This window comes from Oryctolagus cuniculus, chromosome 13 (genome assembly GCF_964237555.1).
Source record: "Oryctolagus cuniculus chromosome 13, mOryCun1.1, whole genome shotgun sequence".
Lineage (NCBI taxonomy): Eukaryota > Metazoa > Chordata > Mammalia > Lagomorpha > Leporidae > Oryctolagus > Oryctolagus cuniculus.
The window spans coordinates 91,399,959-91,420,797 of record NC_091444.1 but is presented as its reverse complement, the minus strand read 5'-3'; the positions used below and the strand labels follow the sequence as shown (position 1 = coordinate 91,420,797).

At 44.5% G+C, this 20,839-nt stretch overlaps 1 protein-coding gene across 25 annotated transcripts in view; it reads left to right on the top strand.

Annotated features, from left to right (window-relative positions):
• Window positions 1-20,839, top strand: part of LOC103352179 (putative ankyrin repeat domain-containing protein 20A3) — a 144,980-nt gene that overhangs the window by 252 nt on the left and 123,889 nt on the right. For 12 of the 25 annotated variants that reach the window (XM_070055921.1, XM_070055934.1, XM_070055927.1 and 9 more), the window contains exons 1-3: window positions 14,407-14,767; window positions 19,386-19,500; window positions 19,669-19,842. In XM_070055921.1, the coding sequence (XP_069912022.1) occupies window positions 14,538-14,767; window positions 19,386-19,500; window positions 19,669-19,842 (519 nt within the window). In that variant the 5' untranslated portion in view covers window positions 14,407-14,537. Of the gene's footprint in view, window positions 1-513; window positions 652-1,860; window positions 2,002-2,214; window positions 2,334-6,978; window positions 10,813-14,207; window positions 14,291-14,406; window positions 14,768-19,385; window positions 19,501-19,668; window positions 19,843-20,839 lie in introns of those variants that run through there. The other 13 variants (XM_070055916.1, XM_070055925.1, XM_070055936.1 and 10 more) reach the window with 7 other exon arrangements.

The window sequence follows — 20,839 nt, the reverse complement described above, 5'->3', positions numbered from 1 at the left end:
CTGCTGGTTCACTCCCCAGATGGCCACAGTATCTGTGCTGATCTGAAGCTAGGAGCTTCTGCAGGGTCTCCCATATGGGTGCAAGGCCCCAAGGACCCAGGCCATCTTCGACTGCCTTCACAGGCCATAGCAGAGAGCTGGATTGGAAGTGGAGGAGCGGGGACTTGAACTGGTGCCCTTATGGGATGCCAGCACTGTAGGTGGTAGCTTTACCTGCTGTGCCACAGCACCAGCCCCTAAATGTGAATCTTTCTAATTTAAGTATGTTAAGTTTCAGTAAACTATTATTTGATAATTCTGAGAGAAATACAGTGGTTTTTGTACTTGAGTCCTTTCTTTTGACATTTTAAGTACTGTGATCCTGAATGAATTGTGTTGTTGAATACCAGCTATGTCCTAGTGAAGACAGACAATGAATATACAAGTTGAGGGCTGTTATTAACCTGTTACTCACTATGTTGCCAATTCATCTTGTAATTGGTGTTCTTTTGCATGTGTTTTTGTCTGTCACTACAGCTAAAGAAGTTAACAGGTCATGGCATGCTTAACAAAAAGACAACAGGCAGATACAAAAGCTATCCAGCATCTTTGGGCACCCATTGAGATCATAAGGAACCAGAAGCAAATTGTCAGCATTGACCGTATTACAAGGTAAGTAAAGCAAAAATATCCTGTAATATTTCTTGTAAGGCTCTCCAAAATGCCTGTCTTTTCTGGTAGCCTACATGTGTTAGAGCTGAAGTCACTTTTTTGTCTTGCAGAAATACACTGTTGTTCAGAAAACAAACACAGCAACACACATAAGTAACCTGTATTTATTCACTTTTTATAAAAATACTATAAATACTATTTATAATTTCTTATTAGCTATCATTTTTTTCTTTTTTTTAGCTTTTATTTAGTAAATATAAATTTCCAAAGCACAGCTTATGGATTACAATGGCTCCCCCCCCCATAACTCCCCTCCCACCCGCAACCCTCCCATCTCCCGCTCCCTCTCCCATTCCATTCACATCAAGATTCATTTTCAATTCTCTTTATATACAGAGATGAATTTAGTATATATTAAGTAAAGATTTCAACAGTTTGCACCCACACAGAACATTAAGTGTAAAATACTGTTTGAGTACTAGTTAAGCTATCAAGAATTTTTAACACTTGGCAACTTTAACATTTGCGGAGTGTTAAAGAAAAGTGATAGTAATACATGTCTTTGAATATTTCTGATTAAAGAAGTATTTACTCGGTCTTATTTTGTTAGGGGTTGCTTGTTGAATTTTAGCAAATATCAACATTAACATATTTTAATGATCTTTTTTGTTTTTTATCTGTAAATGGGATGAGCTGAGTTATATATAGTTTTTATACATTATATATAGTTATATATATTTTAGGTTTGTTTATTTATTTGAAAGAGTTAGAGAGAGGGAGAGACAGAGATCTTTCATCTGCTAGTTCATTCCCCAAGTGACCCCAGTAGCCAGGGCTGGGCCAGGCTGAAGCCAAGAGCCAGAAGGTTCTTCTGTGTCTCCCACGTTGGTCGCAGGGGCCCAAGCACTTAGGCCTCCCTCTGCTGCTTCCCTGGCCATCAGCAGGGAGCTGAATTGGCACGGGAGTAGATGGGAGCCAGCACACATATGGGATATCGGCATTGAAGCAGCAGCTTAAACTGCTATGACAAAAGGCTGGCCCCATATACTTTTAGATTTCTAGGTCTTCCTTTAATTCCTGGAATTAAACTTGGTATAGAGTTCGGATATTTGAACATATTAATGTATTAGTATTTATTAATTTATATTTAATAGTAGACCATATTTTAGTACTCCTATGGAAAACTTTTTCTATTTTTTTTTTTGACAGGCAGAGTGGACAGAGAGAGAGAGAGAGAGAGAGAGAGAGAGAGAGAAAGGTCTTCCTTTTGCCGTTGGTTCACCCTCCAATGGCCGCTGCGGCTGGCAACCTGCAGCCAGCGCACCGCGCTGATCCGATGGCAGAAGCCAGGTGCTTCTCCTGGTCTCCCATGGGGTGCAAGGCCCAAGCACCTGGGCCATCCTCCACTGCCTTCCCTGGCCACAGCAGAGAGCTGGCCTGGAAGAGGGGCAACCGGGACAGAATCCGGCGCCCCAACTGGGACTAGAACCCAGTATGCCACGCCGCGAGGTGCAGGATTAGCCTATTGAGCCGTGGCGCCAGCCCCTATTTTTTTCTTTTAAGTTGCTATTCCAGTTTACTCCCCAAATGCTGGCAACGCGTGGGTGTCGTGGGAGAGTGGGGACGCTCAGTTTGTCTGCGGGCAGCAGAGAAGGATACACTGGCGGTAGCCGCGACTTTGGGTAAGTGTCTGGCCGTCAGTGAAGAAATGCAGGTATGTACCATCGGTGACCTTGGGGCTCCCCGGTCCCCCACTCCCCTTGGTGAGAGACACTTCCACTTCCCTGTCTGCTTGACCCCCAGCTCAGCTGTCCCTCCCCTTCCCTGCGGCCAGGTACACTCACCGTTTGTTGACACCCCGTAAGGAGTAAGGAGAGTGGAGTCTGCCCAGCAGTCCCAAGTACACGGCCCGGCGCTCAGTGATCCAGCGGCAAAGCACTGGCCCGCTAAGAAAGTTAGAGAAAACCTGGGCTGGCTGCGGCCTCGTCGGCGTGGGAGTGGCATCCCATGCAGCCTAGGCTTTTGCATTGGTGCCTGTGGGGTGCCTGTGTGCATGAGGCCTTGGCGTTGGTAGTATCCGCAGAACCGGCGGGGAAGCACAGTTCAGTGGCCAGCCACGGAGAGAAGGATGCGGTGGCGACAACTTGGGCAGTGTTGGGTGGTTGGCCAGGAAGAGCAGGTGTGTACCACCAGTGGCGGTGGTGCATGTTGGCCAGCAATGGCTAAGCAGGCAGTGGTGGCAGCCGTGAAGCATCAGGGGCGGGGAAGCAGAAGACTTCGGTGGTGGCTGCCTATCTGGCAGCAGTGGGGAACCAAGGGGCGGCAGTGGCCGCAGGTCTGTGTCCTCCAGCAGGGGCTTCAGTGTTGGTAGCAGAGGCCTTGGAGGCATCAGCGTCAGCCTTGGATGGGGAGTCATGTGCAGGGAATCACAGTTCCGCGGCGGGCAGTGGAGAGGAAGGACGGAGCAGCAGTGGCGACTCCATAGCCTGTGGCCATCTGCGAGGCAGCACAGGTCTGCATCTGCAACCCATAGCACAGTGGCAGTGAGGTTGGCAGTGGGGAAGCATCCGGCGTCCTGGGTGGGGAAGCCTGGCTCAGTGTTCCTGTCGGTGAGGATTGCGGCATTCTGGGCGGGCAGGGGAGCAGAAGTCTTCAGCGGCGGGAACCAGGCCGTGGCGGCAGCTTTGCTCAGTTCCGTGTTGGCCGCAGCAGTGGCAGCTTCAGCGTCTGGGTGGGTAGCGGTGTGGGTGTGGGCATCAGCGTCCTGTGGGGCATCATGGGCAGGGAAGCGCAGTTCGGCGGTGGGCAGCGGAGAAGAAGGATGAGGCAGCAGTGACTCCGCGAAGCATGGGGTGGTCAGCGACAGGGACACATTGAGCAGCCAGGGTTAAGTAGGTGGTGGCAGTGACCCGTGGGGCGGTTTTGGTTGTTGGTGGGGAAGCATGGCTCTAAGTCTGCCTTGCTGAAGTGTGGGGCTTCCTAGGCAGGGAGGTGTAAGTCTATGGTGGCGGCAGCAACACAGAGGGCAGCTAGGGAGCACCAGGTGGCGGGGGAGCTGGTGAGAAGAGAGGCAGCGGCGCTGAACTGTAGTTCCTCATGGGCGGCGGCAGCAGCGGTGCCTTGGAAGTGTGAGGCGGTGTAGGCTGGGAAAGGTGAGTCTGCGTTGGTGGAGCATGGGGCGTCGTGGGCAGGGACATGCAGTTTGGAGGTGGCATTGACTGTGGCAGTGTGTTGGGTAGTGCAGAGAAGCAGGCAGCAGCAGAGAGGAAGTGGCGAAGAAGCCTCAGGCCATGGGCGGGGAAGTGTGGGGGACCTTGGAGCCAGTGGGCCTCTCAGGTTTTCATGGCCTGCACACAGAGATGCTCCCCATACCCCTGCCTTTGCATCATGGCGTCCAGAGGAAAGGGAGGGTGAGGAGTCAATATTCTTTGGGTGCTAGTTATCCACGGCCATTGCCTGGCAGTCAGCTTTTCACCTGGGGACAGGCTGCCTGCTAGCAGTGAGTTCCCTGCATTATCTATCTGGGAACCGCCAGCTTCCAGAGTTGATGATCCTGGTCGTGCTGGGTTGAGAGTGTCCAGGTGTTGTCAGTGTGGATGGAGAGCCAGATGGCGGGTGTGCCAGGACCATTCTCTCTTGCCTGGAGGTTGTGGTCCACAGCATTGAGCTGGCTTTGTTATTTGGGTGCTGATGAGACTGTGGCTACAAGTTGTGGTAGGAGTGAACATCCATTTCAAGTTGCAACCGCAGTGTCTGACAGGGCCCTCACTTTTCGTGGAGGGTCTGGGAAGCAGCAGCCAGCACACAGACGATGGGTTGCACCCTGGGAGAGTGGCTGGGCACTCCTGTAATCCTGCTGGGACAAAATGTTGTCTGGTGGTATAGTTTATGTATTTTAATTATTGATTTTTTGTCATTTCCAATAAAAACTCTTACCTTGGTTTTAATAAATTAAAAGGAATAATTACCAGTGCATTCTAGAATATTTTTAAATTGATGGAATAGGCAGATATATTTGAAATATTCTTGTCTTAGATGATTTACAGTGTGGAGGATTTTCCCTATTCTCACAGAGTTTGAGTTTCTTTTTTATTTTATTTATTTATTTTTTTTTTGACAGGCAGAGTGGACAGTGAGAGAGAGACAGAGAGAAAGGTCTTCCTTTTCCATTGGTTCACCCTCCAATGGCCGCCGTGGCCGGCGCGCTGAGGCCGGCGCACCGCGCTGATCCGATGGCAGGAGCCAGGAGCCAGGTGCTTTTCCTGGTCTCCCATGGGGTGCAGGGCCCAAGCACCTGGGCCATCCTCCACTGCACTCCCTGGCCACAGCAGAGGGCTGGCCTGGAAGAGGGGCAACCGGGACAGAATCTGGCGCCCCGACCGGGACTAGAACCCAGTGTGCCGGCGCCGCTAGGCGGAGGATTAGCCTAGTGAGCCGCGGCGCCGGCCGAGTTTGAGTTTCTTTAAATTTTTTTATGTGACTAATGTGGAGAGAAAATTTAAGATTATCAAGGGGTGTTTTTTGGTTATTACTGATGTCATTTACTATTTATTTCTGTTGACATGAATTGTTACTAAGCAGACATATATTATTAACCAGTGAAAAAGGATTGTTTTTGGCCTGTACTCATATTATGAAATCAGGACTGGACTTCAATTAGGCATTACAAATTAAGAGATTGGAGAGGAAAACTTGTCATAATTGTTATATTATGCTAAATGAAGGGAAAGGAAGATATGCAAAAAAAATCCAAGGGAGTTTTCCTTTAGTTTTGAAAGATCACCTATTACTAGCTTTAGGCTTTTTAACAGCCTTTGGGTATCATTCGTCAGTGCTAAAAGCTTTCTTGGGGGCACACATTTGGTGTGGGAGTTAAGTCAGTCCTTGGGATGTCTGTGTCTTGTGTTACAGTGCCAGGATTTGAATTCTGGATCCATCACCAGTTCCAGCTTTTCTGGCAGTGTGTGTTCTGGGAGACATCAGGTGATGGCAAAAGTATCTGGGTCCCTGTCACCTACATGAGAGACTGAGTTCCTTGCTCCTAGCTTCATCCTGACCAAGTCCTAGCTGTTTGCAGGCATTTGAGGTGTGAGGGAGTAGATAGGAGGGCTCTCTTTGTCTTTGAAATCACTAAAGTTAACATTTTTCAAAAATGTGATTTTTATATTGAAAATTTTATTTCAGAAGCAGATACTGATACATACCCGCACACACACACACACACAATGCAAGAAACAGATATAAAGAGGACTCCCATCTGTTGATTCACTTCCTAATTCCCACAACTACTGGTCCTGAGACTGGCTGAGGTGAGGAGTTGGGAACTCATTCCATGTTTCCCACACGGGTGATGGGTGCCCAAACACTTGAGCCATAACCATTTCTCTCTAGGTCCATAATACAGGAAGCTAGAGTCAGGAGCCAGAAACAGGTACTTGATTTCTTGAGCTATCACAACTGCCTTATAAGTCCACATTAATAGGAAGCTAGAGTCAGGAGCTGGATGTGGATACTTAACCCAAGTACTTGTAGTGTGGAATGAGGTAACTTTAATTGGCATGTTAACCTAGGTTTCAAAGTTTTTTCTAGTGACATCATGTGTAGTTTTTTTTAAAGATTTTTATTTATTTATTTGACAGGTAGAGTTACAGACAGTGAGAGAGACAGAGAGAAAGGGCTTCCTTCCGTTGGTTCACTCCCCAAATGGCCGTCATGGCCGGAGCTATGCCAATCCGAAGCCAGGAGCCAGGTGCTTCTTCTGGTCTCCCATGCAGGTGCAGGGGTTCAAGCACTTGGGCCATCCTCCACCGCCCTCCCAGGCCACAGCAGAGAGCTGGACTGGAAGAGGAGCAACCAGGACTAGAACCCGGTGCCCATATGGGATGCTGGCGCCGCAGGTGGAGGATTAACCTAGTGCACTGCTGCACGGGCCCCATCATATGTAGTTTATGTACCATACTGTTTATAGTTAATATGTTTCTGTATCTGTTATTTACTTAATGTACCTCATTTTCTTAGTTCTATATTGAGTCTTGCAATTCTTTTTTGCAAATAGGTAAGCAGTGATGTAGGGAACAAATTAATGTGCATCATTTTTCTTTGTATTTTCTTTCATTTTAATTAGTGTTTCACAGACTCAGTGTGCTTTGTAGACACAGTTGTAAGAACTTAATGATAGTCCCTTCCTCCCTCCACCTTATTTTCTTGCACTGTGTTTCCTTCTCCCTTTTCTTTGTCTTTGGTTTAGTTTTTGAGAGAGCCAATTTTCAAATTAAATTACAATAAAAAGGCTTACTACTTTAACAAATAAGTTTAACAAGTAAAATTAAAATGATACCAGTTTAGTGAGAATATTGACAATGACTGTAAACTGTAGTTGAATACTTATGCAGTAAATTTTAAAGTAATTACAGATCATTAAAACTGTGGTACTTTAAGATTGTTAACTATTGGTTTCACAAAGTTTTACAAAGCTGTATTTGCAGTAATACTGATACACACAACCCTTTCTTCTTTTTTTTTTTCCCTAAATTCATATAAGGGGGAACATGTGGTATTTGTCTTTCTGGGTCCAGCTTATTTCACTCAACATGATGACGTGATGTGCTCCAGTTGTGTCCATTTTGCTGTAAATAGTAGAATTTCATTCATTTTATGGCTGGGTAAGATTCCATTGTTTATGTATACCACATTTTTTTACCCATTCATCTAATGATGGACACCTTGGTGGGTTCCAGATTTTGGCTGTTGTGGACAGTGCTGCTAAAAACATGATGCTGGTATCTCTTGGATAGCTTGTGTTCAAGTATTTTGGTATATACACAGTACTGTGATGTGGAAAATCTATTTCTGATTTTAAAACACATCTCATCTCCACATTGTTTTCCACAATGGCTAAAATAGTTAAGATTTCTCCCAGCAGTGTTTAAGTGTTCTTTTTTCACCATATCCTTGTCAGCATTTGTTACTGTGTGTTTTGGATTTTATCCATTCTGTTATGGGTGAGGAGATACCTCGTTGTAGTTCTGATTTCATTTCCCTGAAGTCTAGAGGTGAGCATTTTATTTCATATATTTGTTGTCCATTTGCATTTTCAATCTCCTTTTCAAAAACTTCCTGTAAGCATTGATGTTGTTTTTGACTTTTTAAGTTGTTGATATATTCAAGATATTAATCCTTTGTCAGATAGATGCTTTGCAAATTTTTTTTGCATTCTTTTGGATATCTGACCACTTCTGTTATTTCCTTTGCTTCTGAGTTTGATACAATCTCATTTACTTAATTTTGTTTTTGTTTCCTGAACTGTGGGGATCCTGTCCATGAAGGTGTTCCCTATACTGATGTCATTGAGTGTTTCCCTTACATTTTCTTTTAGCAACTTCAAAATATCAGGGCTTAAATTAGGTCTTTGATCTTTGTTCAGTTGATTCTTGTATGTGGTGAGAGATATGGATCTAATTTCATTCTTCTATGTACATGCATCCAGTTTCGACAGCACCATTTTTGAGGATATTATCATTAACTCCGCTGTGTGGTCAGAGCACTTTTGTCATAAGTCAGTTGACTATTTGTATGTGGATTGATTTTGGGACTCTTTCTTCTATTCCACTGAGCTGTTAATTGGTTTTTATGCCAATAACAAGTTGTTTTAATTACTATATCTTTGTAGTATGCTTTGAAATTAGGGATTGTGATGCCTCCAGTTCAGGTTCTCCTGTTCAAGGTCATTTCCGCTCTTTGTGGTCTTTTGTGATTCCATATGAATTTTAAGATTGTCCTAACTCTGTAAAGAATGCCATTGGTATTTTGATAGGGATTCCATTGAGTCTGTAAATTACTCAGGCAGTATATACATTTTAATTGTACTGATTTTTCCTATGCATGAGTAAGGAATATCTTTCCTGTTTTGTATCCCCATGGTTTCTTTCATCAATGTTTGATAGTTTCGGTTGTAGGAATCTTTCACTGCTTTGGTTAAATTTATTCCTAAATATTTGATTTTTTGGTTTCTATTATAAATGGGATTTCTTTCTTGAATTCTCTTTCTGAGAGTTCACTAGGGGCCTCCACTGCTAGCAGCTCCTGTATCCCATTATGGGTGCTGGTTCATGTCCTGGCTGCCCTACTTCTGATCCAGCTCTATGCTAAGGCACTTTGGAAAGCAATGGAAGATGGCCCAACTCCTTGGTCCCTTGCACCCATGTGGGAGGCCCAAATAAAACTCCTGGCTCCTGGTTTTGGCCTTGCCAAGTCCCAGGCCCAGCACCAGCCCCAGCACCAGCCGCAGCCATCTTGAGAGTGAACCAGCTTGTGGAAGATGAATCTCTATCTCTGTCTCCTCTCTTCCTCTTTCCTTTCTCTGAGTAGATCTGGCTTTCAAATAAATTTAAAAAACTCTTTCAAAAAAGCTACTGTTTTTGTATGTTTATTTTGTACATGCAGGTTTACTGCATTGGGTTATTTCAAAGTTCTAGTTCTTGCAGTGATAAATTTTTATTTCCTCCACTTGGTTTATTCTGATGTTAAAGCTATTGATTATATTTTTTATTTCACTGATTGAGGATATAATGTCCAAAATTTCGGATTGGTTCTTCTCAGTGAAATCTAACTTCTTAACTTGTTGAATTCCTCATTTCTTCAGGCTGTCTGTATTCTCTTGCATCCCATTGAGCTTCCTTGTACTTACTACTTTTAATCCTATGTCTGTCATAGATTTCCTTCAGTCATGATCTAAATCTGGAGGATTATTGTGGTTTTTTTTGGAGTTGTTATGCTACTTTGCATGTCTCCTATGTCCTTATGTTTACGTCTGCCCATCTTGTGTATTTGTCGCTTCATCTTTATGGAATAGTTTCCATTGTAAAGGAATGGTTTATCCAGAATATACAGGGTATCACTTGGCTTGTTGCTCTGGTTTGGATCAAGATGAGGCCAGGTATGTATAGTCTCTGAGTAATTTCTTTTTGTCTTAATATCAGCAATGTCTGTAAGTAACACAGTGAATTAGTCCTCTGCAGTTTGTAGGAATAGAAGTGTGGCTTTGAGATGAATAAGGGTTTCCTTGGGTGTGTACCTTTAGTCCACTTGGAGTTCAGTGTCAGTTTTTCTGCCAAATATGATAGCCAGGGCCTTATTCTTGGTGCTGAGAGAGAGAGGTGTGGCCACCTCCTTGTCCTGCTGGCAAGCCAGAGTGATGCCTGGGCTTGGGCACTGATTGCTGTGCCTCTAAGATGGTGTGATGCAGATGGACCCTTCCTCTGATCCTGCTAGAAGAGTCCAACTCTTGCTGTGGCTTATGATACCAACAGTTGTAGTCCTAGGATAGGAAATGTGAACTGGATGTGCTCTAGTCCTACAGGGTAATTAGAAGGTTTACAGGAGATTTTCCTCTGGAGGGTATGAATCCAGAGATTTGGAACACAGGTAGCTTCTTCCCTATGTCCACTGAATAGATCACAGTGGCATAGAGAAAATTAGAATGAATTGTTACAGTCCTCATATTTCAGGGTATATTGGAGTCATTACCCAGATCATCCAGGGAGTGAATTTTCCTGTGGGCTGCTTCAGGTGTTAATGCCCAGAAGCTAAGGTGACTCTCCCTTGCATACATGGAGTGTTTGAGCATAGTTCTGGGCCTAATGCCCAAAAGCTCCCTTGGTTGCAAGATACAGTGGAATGTGTCCTTTGCCCCACACATTGCCCTGACTCTGACTATGATGCTGGGTAGAAGATCAGAGGCATGCTGCTTGATTTTTCACTGTGGAATTTGGCACTCCGTGGGATTGGGGTAGGAAAAGGAAGTGAGGCGGTTCCCCTGTTGTATGCCCGACTGTTGCTCAGATCCCAGTCAGCTCTCCAGGCTGAAGTAAAAGTGAGTGGGTCTTCCCTGCCTCTTGCTCTAACCCTGCCTTTTAAATAAATCTTTTTTAAAGGTAGGGGGCAGCACTGTTGCATAGTGGATAACGCCATTGGCTGCAGTGCCGTCATCCCCTCTGGGTGCCGGTTCGAGTCGCTGCTGCTCCAATTCTGATCCAGCTCTCTGCTGTGGCATGGAAAGCCGTAGGAGATGGCCTGAGTTCTTGGGCCCCTACATCCAGGTGGGAGACCCAGAGGAAGCTCCAGCTTCCAGATTGGCCCATCTCCAGCTGTTTTGGAATCAAGGTAATGCTGGCCTCATTGGCTGAGTTTGGAAGAATTCCTTCCTCTCTGATATTTTAGGAGAGTTGAAGAACTCATGCTAGTTGTTAATTAAAAATTTGGTCAAGGAGTTGGCATCTGGCATGGCAATTAAGACATTGCTTGGGGTGCCTGCATCCTGTATAGGAGTGCCTGAGTTTGACTGCTGCTTCTGGCTTCTGATTCTCACTCCCTGGTAGGCAACAGGTAATGGCTCAACAAGTTGGGTCACTGCCACCCACAGGGGGCACTGATCCAGCCTTGAGCATTTGAGCATGTCGTTGTTTATAACAGTCCGTAATGTCCTTTGTCTTTCTGTGATATCAATGTAATATCTCCTTTTCATTTCTTATTTTTTAAAAAGGACTTATTTATTTATTTGAGAAGCAGACAGTACTCCCTGGGGCTGTGGGCGCTGGGTTGATTGTAGAAAAGCATGGCCAGATGTTGGCATAAAGACAGGAAGAGACTCAGGAAAATGAAGTCTACAGATCAGAAGATGTGAGGTCACTTCCTACACTTCAGCTCCCCAGGGTCAGACAGTGCTCTGAGCTGCCCATGAGGGAGGGTGCCCTGGGCAGATCCATCTGAGTGGGGGCAAGAGCACAGGCTGATGGCAAGCTGGGCAGTGTCAGTGGGGTGCTAAGAGCAGGAAGCTGGGCCCAGCCATCCACACCTCAGGGAGCCAGTCTTTCACTCACCCTGGCACTCCTAATGGCATCTTCCCAGGAACATGGCTGTTGGAGCCAAGGGACCTGCCCTCAACAAACCAGACTCACCTCCCTCCCCATGAAAGGGCCCAAGTACAAATGCCAGGAACCATAGGGCCGCCCTAAGCTCATCCAAACCAGCTCCAGAAACAACACAGCCCTCACATCAGCCCACCTAGATCGTGGCTCTGACAAATTGGCACCCATCAGTCTTCAGAAAAGTCCACAGTGAACAAGGGCATCGACAGAGGAGAGAACACTACCCTGAGAGACACCTGGGGAGGCCCTACCACCATGCTCACTCCTCCCTGGCTTTGTGCTTTTCCCTGCTCCATTCCCCACATGCTTCCTGGAGTTGCCTTCAAAATAAACTACCTGTCCCAAGTCTGTCTTACATAGGCAGAAGGTGAGAAGAGACAAAATGGCACTCACCTGCTTTACCCTTGTGTGGTAATTCCTTGAGCAGGGGCAAAGCCACTGGATCAACTTCACCACCAGGACAAGACGCAACTCAAATCCACTGCCACCATTGGGAGACTCTAGAATTTCCGTGCCTCATGAAGGCTAGGCGGTAAAGATACCTATGCATCAGATGTACCTCCTGGCATTCCACCTCTGGGCTCAGGCCACAACACGTGTCTCCCTCACTCAAATCCACTCTAAAGCTGGCTCCCTGGCCTGGATGCTTAGCAAAACTAGCACTATGGAGGGGGCACGGCCCACAGAGGCCAATCAGCAGCTGTCAGGAAGGCAGGAAAACAAAGGATCGAGAAAGACACTGCACGCTAGGGCCCTGGGATAGCTCAGGTTATATGACCCAGCCAAAAATCCCCGGGTGTCAGCCAGCTCCAGAAACACCTGGCCCAGGGTCACCACCCTCCCCCGCTGCCAGGCTTCCACAGAGACCCCAGGCCTGGCCTGGATGGGCAGCACAGGTTACCCACTGCCCAGCCACTAACTCCCTCTTTGTGAGTCACAGGTAGCTTAGGTTTGGCCACCATGGACCCTTCTGGGTGCAGCTACTGTGTTTCAAGAATAGAACAGAAAGAGGCCAGCAGCCTGGCTCTAGGAAGGGTAGGTGAGACCACCCCTCTGCCCTGACACCTGGCAGCTGCTTCCCTCCTGATACCAGTGGAGCCAAAGTTGGGGGGTGGGTTCAGTAGACACAGCCCTGGGCCTGGCTCGCCCTACCCAGCAGAGCCACAGGAAAAGTTCAGGTCCTCTCAAAACTTGGCACAGTCCAGCCATGAGGGAGGGACAGAAAAGAGGGTAAATCTGTACAGGCCCTGCCTCTGCTGCTCCCCAGGCAGACGGGCTCCTTTGGGCTTTCTTTACTTATTTTTTTTAAAGATTTATGAATTTATTTGACAGGCAGTTACAGAGAGGCAGAGGCAGAGAGGGAGAGGTCTTCCATCTGCTGGTTCACTCCCCAATTGGCCACAACAGCCAGAGCTGTGACCAGGAGCCAGGAGCTTCTTCCAGGTCTCCCCTGTGGGTACAGGGGCCCAGGAACTTGGGCCATCTTCCACTGCTTTCCCAGGCCATAGCAGAGAGCTGGATTGGAAGTGGAGCAGCCGAGATTCGAACTGGTGCCCATATGGGATGCTGGCACTGCAGGCAGCGGCTTTACCTGCTACGCCACAGTGCCAGCCCCTCTGGGCTTTCAAGCCCCTCTTTCCAGGCCCAGGGTACCTGGGCAGTGATATCTGGGGAAGTTGTTTTACTCCCCAGAGCTGAGATACTGTTCCAGCCCTTCTGCTTGAGGGACATCTGGCCGCTCCATTTCCCTCACATGTCTGAGGCACAAGGCAAGCAGAGTCTCTACAGGGCCAAGAGGGCTGGTGGAACTGCAGTTCTTGCTGTCATGGCTGCCACGCCGTGGAGGCCAAAGGGCAGGAGATCTGGCGCTGGAGAGGATCCACAGCCTGGCAGCTTCAGCACCACCGCCTGGGACCCCCACTAGCTCCTATAGTGCGGGCGGGGCAGACTCTGACCACAGCCAGGGCTTAGGGGGAGGCATGACAGATGGGGCGGATGGAGCCCCCGCAGGCCCTCTGGCTCCATCTGCCTCCTTGTCTGCCCCCAGAATAAAGCAGCGGGCCTGGGTCTCACTGGGCAGAACCAGGCACGCGCAAGAATCCACCTCTCAAAAGAAGCCATCTGCTGGCTCCCCAGGAGAAGCCCCTTCCCCCAAACATGTGCTGCACCCTGCTAGAATTGGACTGCCTGGAGCAGTGACCTGAGCCCAGAGAGGGAGGCATCTCGGTGCCACAGAAATGCCCCAACTGGGGCTGACGGGGGTTGGGGAGGTGAGGGGCTGTGCCAGAGGGAAGCGATGGCATCCGTGGTGGTCATCGTCTCCCCTGCTGCCGGCTCACCACTTGTTTACTGGTGGCTGAGCGCGCCAGCCCCAGAAGCCAGTGGAGGGGCCAGCAGCAGGTCGAGGCCGCCCCCTACCTGTCACATCCCCGCAACCATGTGCCTGAGCCCAGGGGAGAGGGGCACGTGTGGCCCATGGGTGAAGCCTCACCAGGGCCCAAGCCACCTGGACACACAGTCCACTATCTCCTGAGCCCAGGGGAAAGCTGTGGGGCTGCCCTGCTGGGAGGGGGCGGCCGTGCTCCCTGGGGGGCACCCCCCTTCCCATTTCCTGGCCCTCCCTCTGCCTAGTTCTGCTGAGTCCAGGCCGCAGGAGAAAGTGGTGCAAGCAGCACAGCCCATGGCCCAGAGGACGGGTTCACAGCCAACCAGGAGTGAGTGCAGGGGCCGCCTCAGAGGGGGAGGGGCTTCTGGGCGGAGTCTGGAGGAAGAGGAAGGAATGTCCGGGAGCGGAAGGGGCGGGGCTTAGCCTGGTGCGCATGCACGGCAGTTGTTGTGCGACAGTTATTCTGAGCTGAGAGGGGAGAAACCGCGAAGCTCCCGTGTTACATGGTGGCCAGACTGCCACATTTCTGCATATTTTGCTGCAAAGGTGGCTGAAAGCCCCTGACAGCCTTCCTTATGGAGAAATTTTTCTCCTGGTCTGTTAGGAAGTTTGAGAGAAAGCCTGCTTGGACTGTTACTGAGTTCGAGAAAAAACACTTGAAGAGGCGGCCGCACTTTGGATACCGCCTGCTTTACTGGGAGCTTGGTGCCATTCACAGAGCTGCCAGCGCGGGCAATGTGGGCGCAGTGGAGAAAATCCTGGGTTGTAGAAGAAGCGGTGTGGATGACGTGGACCACAAGAGCAGGTACTGGAGGGTGGACAGCAGGGCCCAGTGCAGGAAGCCCTCGCCAGGCTCCCCTGCTTGCTTCCCTGGACACCAGTCCATGTTTATGTACACAAGTCTAGATCCACGTTGTGATACACATGATCAAAAAGATAACAAGAAAATTTCCATAATCTCTCAACCCCTGGGTTAAAGTCTGAGTAAACCCAATACCTGTTTGATGTCAGTTCACACCTGCGTGTACATGGGATTGTAGAAGGAAACCTTGGCATGAGAGAACTCATGTTTACCAAAAAGTGAGCTTTCAGTTTTATCAGTCTTACATGTGCCAAACAAAAATATCAAAGTTTAAAAATTTTGAGTTACACATTCTACTTGTCATTTACTGCTCTGCTAACACTCATTTGTAATGTAGGAAGTAATGAGGTGCTGCTTTAAATGTAAACATGTGCTGTTTTTAGAAATTAATCAGGTTTCTGACAGTTGAAAGGGCAAATGAATTGGAAATCCAAAAACATGAAAAAAAATTTAGAACTTGATACTGGTTACATTTAATATTCATAAGAAAACAAAGATTACTTACACATGAAATACTTCTTAAAGGAGGAAAACTAGATTTTTATAACACAAAGCTAAATTTCTGGTAGAATTAAAAGTTGTAAATAAACAATGTGAGAAAAATTTCAGAACAAAACACAAATGTGGAGCAATAAATTTTTTAGTGGCCAAAGACTTAAGACTGAAGTCAAAAGCAAACATTCTGGGGTGAACAGTTCAGCACAGTGGGTGAAGTCACTGCTTTTGGATTTTGGTGTCTCATAGCTGAGTACAGGTTGGAGTCCTCCCTACTTTGCTTCTGATCTGACCCCCTGAGCTTTGGCCAGGCCCGTTGTTGGCTGTTGTGGGCATTTGGGGAATGAATCAGTTAATGGCAGCTCTTTGTACCTTTCCTCCTCTCCCTTTCACTCTGCCTTTTAAATAAGCAGTTTTTAAGGAATTACTCTGAATATTTGCTTAGGAAAATAAAAATAAAACTTCCTGTGTATCTGGATGAAAATAACAAAACAATATATCTTCAAAACATTTTTACAACAAGTATATTTCAGGTGAAAAAAAAATGGATCTTCATTTTACAGAAATCTGTGCAAAGCCGGAAAACAACGCTGAACTTAATTTTAAATTGGGATATGTATGTGTTGTAGGTATACAAGTGATCCGTGGACATAGAAAACAGTATTCAGTGTCTCTGGTGAGAAAAAGAATTTAATTTGAAAGATGAATGAAATGCTACATTCCATCCACATAGTTTATGATAATGAATATCAATATTAGGGGTAAAGGTCAAATTGCTTGTGACTTTTTATATTGAGAATTTGGTTCTAAGTACTATGTCACTTTTTTTCAAGATTTATTTATTTACTTGAAAGAGTTATGGTGGGGGAGAGAGAGAGAGGCGGGGGGGGTCTTCCATCTGCTGGTTCACTTCACAATTGGCCACAATGGCTAGAGCTGTGCCAGTCCTAAGGCAGGAGCCAGGAGCTTTCTCTGGGTCTCCCACGTGGAAGCAGGGACCCAAGGACCCAAACCATCTTCTGCTGCTTTCCCAGGCCATAGCAGAGAGCTGTATCAGAAGTGGAACAGCTGGGACTCAAACTGGCACCCATATGGGATGCTGGAACTGCAGGTGGTGGCTTTACCTGCTACACCACAGTGCCAGCCCCCTGTGTCACATTTGAAAAATGCATATGCCCACCACCCTTCAATTTCATTCTTTTAAAATAACTTTTAGAGGTAGGCATGCCATTTGTTTCTCTTATAACTGCTTAAAATGGCCATATGTTAAGAAGAACCTACATAATGGGCCTATAAATTATGGCACATTCATAGATTGCATTGATAGGTGACCATTAAAGGTGGGGAGTCCCACAGATGCATGTGGAAATACAAATATGTAGGCAATCTGTATAACAAGTGAGAAAAGTGTTTATACATACACACAAATTGTGGACTGTGTTAGCCAACAAAATGTGATTAAAATTGTCACTTATAGGTATTTGAATTCTTGTGAAATTTTCTTTATCTTGTCATTTCCAGAATGATGTAGACACTAGTTAAATTTTTAATATTATTGAGATTAAAGAATTACTTTGTTTTTAAACATGTTTGTAATGTTAGCTGTCTCTTCCAAACTATAGAACTTTTAGAAACTAAAATTTAATGCCAGTCATATGGCTAGAGTTGCCATAAATGTGTTTTTATATGCTATTTTGCGCTTATTGTTAGGCACCATGGATTGTGTGATCAGTAGGTATCAATGAGCCATTTTTTCTGTTTTATAAAAACACTTTATATAAAGATAACACACTTCATGTATTTCATATATACAATGTTAAGAACATAATGGTACTTCCCACCCTACCCTCCCTCCTTGCCTGACTCCTACCCTCTCTCCTACTTTCTTATTTTTCTTTTAATTTTTACAATGACCAAGTTTCACTTCACTTTGTAATCACAAGCTTAACCTTCCACTAAATAAAGAATTCAATAAGTAGTAAGTGGAAAAACAATGTTTTCTCAGGAATATAGATAAGGGCTATATGCAATCAAATCTAAAAATGTCGATTTCACTCATATGCCTATTTTGTACTCTGTATGTCAGTTACCACAAATCCAGGAAAATGTTTTAGTTGCTTGTTGGGACTGGTGTATTTCCCTAAGCTTAATGATCTCCAACTGCATATTGTTGTGAAAGACAGGATTTCATTTTTATGGTTAAATAGTATTCCATCATGGTTACATAGCACACATTATGTGGTCATCAGTTTATGTACATCTGGGTTGATTCCATATCTTAGCTATTGTGAGTTGAGCTACTATAAACATTGGGTTACAGATAACTCTTTCATATGCTGATTTTACTTCCTTTGGGTAAATTCTCTGGAGTGGAATAGCTGGGTCATATTGCATTACTATTTTTAGATTTTTGAGAAATATTCTGACTGTCTTCCTTAATAGTTGTGCTAATTTACGTTCCCATCAACAGTGTATTCGGGTACCTTTTCCCCACACTCTCACAAGCATTTTTTGTATTTTTTGATTTTTGGATGAACACAATTCTAACTAGGGTGAATGTGGAATTCATTGGCCTTCCCCTGATGCCTAGCGATCCTGAGCATTTTTTCATGTGTTTGTTGTCCATTTGTATTTCATGCTTTGAAAAATGTCTATTAATTCTTCTGCCCACTTCTTAACTGTATTTTCTGTTTTGTTGTTGTTGAGTTTCTTGAACTTCGTATGTATTTTGGATGTTATTCCTTTATCCAATGTATAGCTTGCAGTGTTTTCTCCCATTCTGTTGATTGCCTCTTTACTTTGTTGAGTGTTTTCTTTACTGTGGAGAAGCTTCTTATCTTGATTTAACTCCATTTGTCTATTTTTGCCTTTATTCCCTGTGCTTTTGATGTCTAATCCAAGAAGTCCCTGACTATGCCAATGAATTATGGTGTCTCCCCTATGTTTTTTTTCTAGTCATTGTATGGTTCTGAGTCCTAGGTTTAGATCCCAGAACCATTGTGTGTTGTTTTTTGTGAAAGCTATAAAGTATGGATCTTGTTTCCTACTTCCGCATGCAGAGATCAAATTTCCACAGCACCAGTTGATTAAGAGACTGTCCTTTCCCCAGGGAGTGATTGTAGCACATTTGACAAAGATCAGTTGATGGTAGATGCATAGATGAATTTCTAAGCTCTGTAATCTCTTCCATTGGTTCAAATGTTTATATCACTTTATTCCAAAACCAGGAAAAAAAGTTAACAACCAAGAAAGACAACTATAGACCAGTGTCACTGATTAACACAGATAAAAATCCTTAACAAATTCTAGCTAATGGAATCCAACAACACATCTAATAAAATCCTTCACCCAGATGAAATGGGATTTATCCCTGATGTACATAGACATTTTGACATATACAGATTAATAAATCTGATACATCACCTTAAGAAATCAAAGAAGAAAACCATAGAACCGTTGAATTATCTCAATAGATGCTAAATTTTTAAATGCTGCCAATTACAGTGGGAAAAGTAATGAATTATAAGCAGCACTTCAATGTGAGAAATGATAAAGTGAGAGGCATTGAGCATATAAAGAGTCAGTGAAATATAATATTTTCTCTAATGCTTCAAGAATATATGGAAAGTCAGGATAATTATATTACTCAATAAAAATGCTGTTTTTAAGTCATGGTATTAGTAATGACTATGTCTGACAATTACTGAGCTGTTAGTTGTGTCAGCAACTGTTCTAAATATTTTACATAGATTTTCATTTAAGCATCACAATGGTAAACTGAGACAACTACTCTTTTTCTCCCCATTCTTTTAATCAGGAAATTGAGATACTCAAAGTTCTAGTCATAACTTAAAGTAGGATTTAACCAAGCTGTGGTTAATGTACTGATCATGTTATTTTTCTTTAATAGGCTTCTCTTTCATTAGTTTAATGACAAGAAGAGATGATAAAGTTCTTTGTTCAGAAGAAAAGCATTTGTTTTGAGGGCAGGGGAATATGCTATTTTATCCTTACAATTACATGAGAAATTGCCTGTTTTGTGATTGTGCAATCTAATTTCCTATAGGACCGCTCTGCACTGGGCCTGTGCAAAAGGCCACCAAGACATGGTAGCTTTCCTCATAAGCCGAAGATGTCTACTTGATCCGCAAGATAAAAGGGCTGCAACACCGCTGATAAAGGTATAGAGTGCCCAACCATCCCAGTATAGGAAGGGCTTGGTTTACATACTTAGAATAAAAAATGAATTTATCTTATTTATATATGACTAACTGGTGAAACCATTGGGATGGGGAGTTTTTCTTTGAATTTCTAGAAGTTACAATTTATGATTGGTGTATTACTGGCAGGCTGTACAGTGTCCCGCTGAGAATTGTGCTACACTCTTATTGGATCATGGGGCTGATCCAAATATTGAGGATGAAATTGGCAACACTGCTCTCCACTATGCGGCCTACGGAGGAAATACAAGAATGGCCGAAAAGCTGCTTTCCAGCAATGCAGATATCGAAAAGAAAAATGAGGTATGGATCATCTAACTTAATGTTTAGACTATTGGAAATACATTTTTAAAACATTGACATGTATAGAAGCAGTTTCTCATATTTGGGAGTACAAGCTGCATCGAATGAAGATATTTTATGAAAACTGTCCAAGATTTAAGTTTAAATATTGATACCATTGCAGAAATACTGGAAAGGACAGACTGAGAGGCATTTATGGCCAGTATTTATGAAAGCACTGAATTTGTTAAAGGTCAGACATATTTTCAAGGATATTTTTCCCAGTTACTTTTTTCTAAGTGGTGCAAAAACAGGAGAAGTCCAATTTTGTCTTGACAAAAGCTTTTGCTTAAAACTCAAGAAAAAAACATGTTGTAGTAAACAGAAATATGGCTGTTGCTGTCAATTTCCTAAATAAGTTTATTTATCTCAAAGTTAACTTAGAGTGTCAAGGGTTAACTGGGAAAATTTGCAAGGGAAAAGGATAGAAGAATGAAACATTTGTAAATTAGGTAATTGAGGGAAAATATGGAGATGGGATTTTTGATTTGTTTTTGTTGAGTTTTGTGTAGACCAAGCATTCTTTGATTGAAAGTATAATAACTTGTACTTTCGTTAATATCATTAATAAGTTGTAAATTTGCTTTGGGGAACCATATTTGGAGTGACTAGGTGGTGATGAATGTAGAAAACAAGAGGGAAGAACAAATGATTGACATTTTATTCTGGTAGGAAGAGCTGCTGAGGAAAAGTGTCTAAACTCAGCTCTCAAATAGAGAATGTCTTTGTGGGAAAGTAGAAGAAAAGGATCCTACAAATAAATCAAAGTTGGACTTTGAGTTTCCTGTTAGTTGATTTATTCCTACTCAAGAAAAATGAGATGGGATGTTCAGTGTGTGTGTCTCTTACTCATTCCTCGTTTTGGTCAAGTCTCCAAATGATGTGTGTGAGAGGAGAGATGGAAGTGGTGGTTTGCTGCTGCAGCAGTTCTCGGCTGGAGTTGTATATCAGAATGACC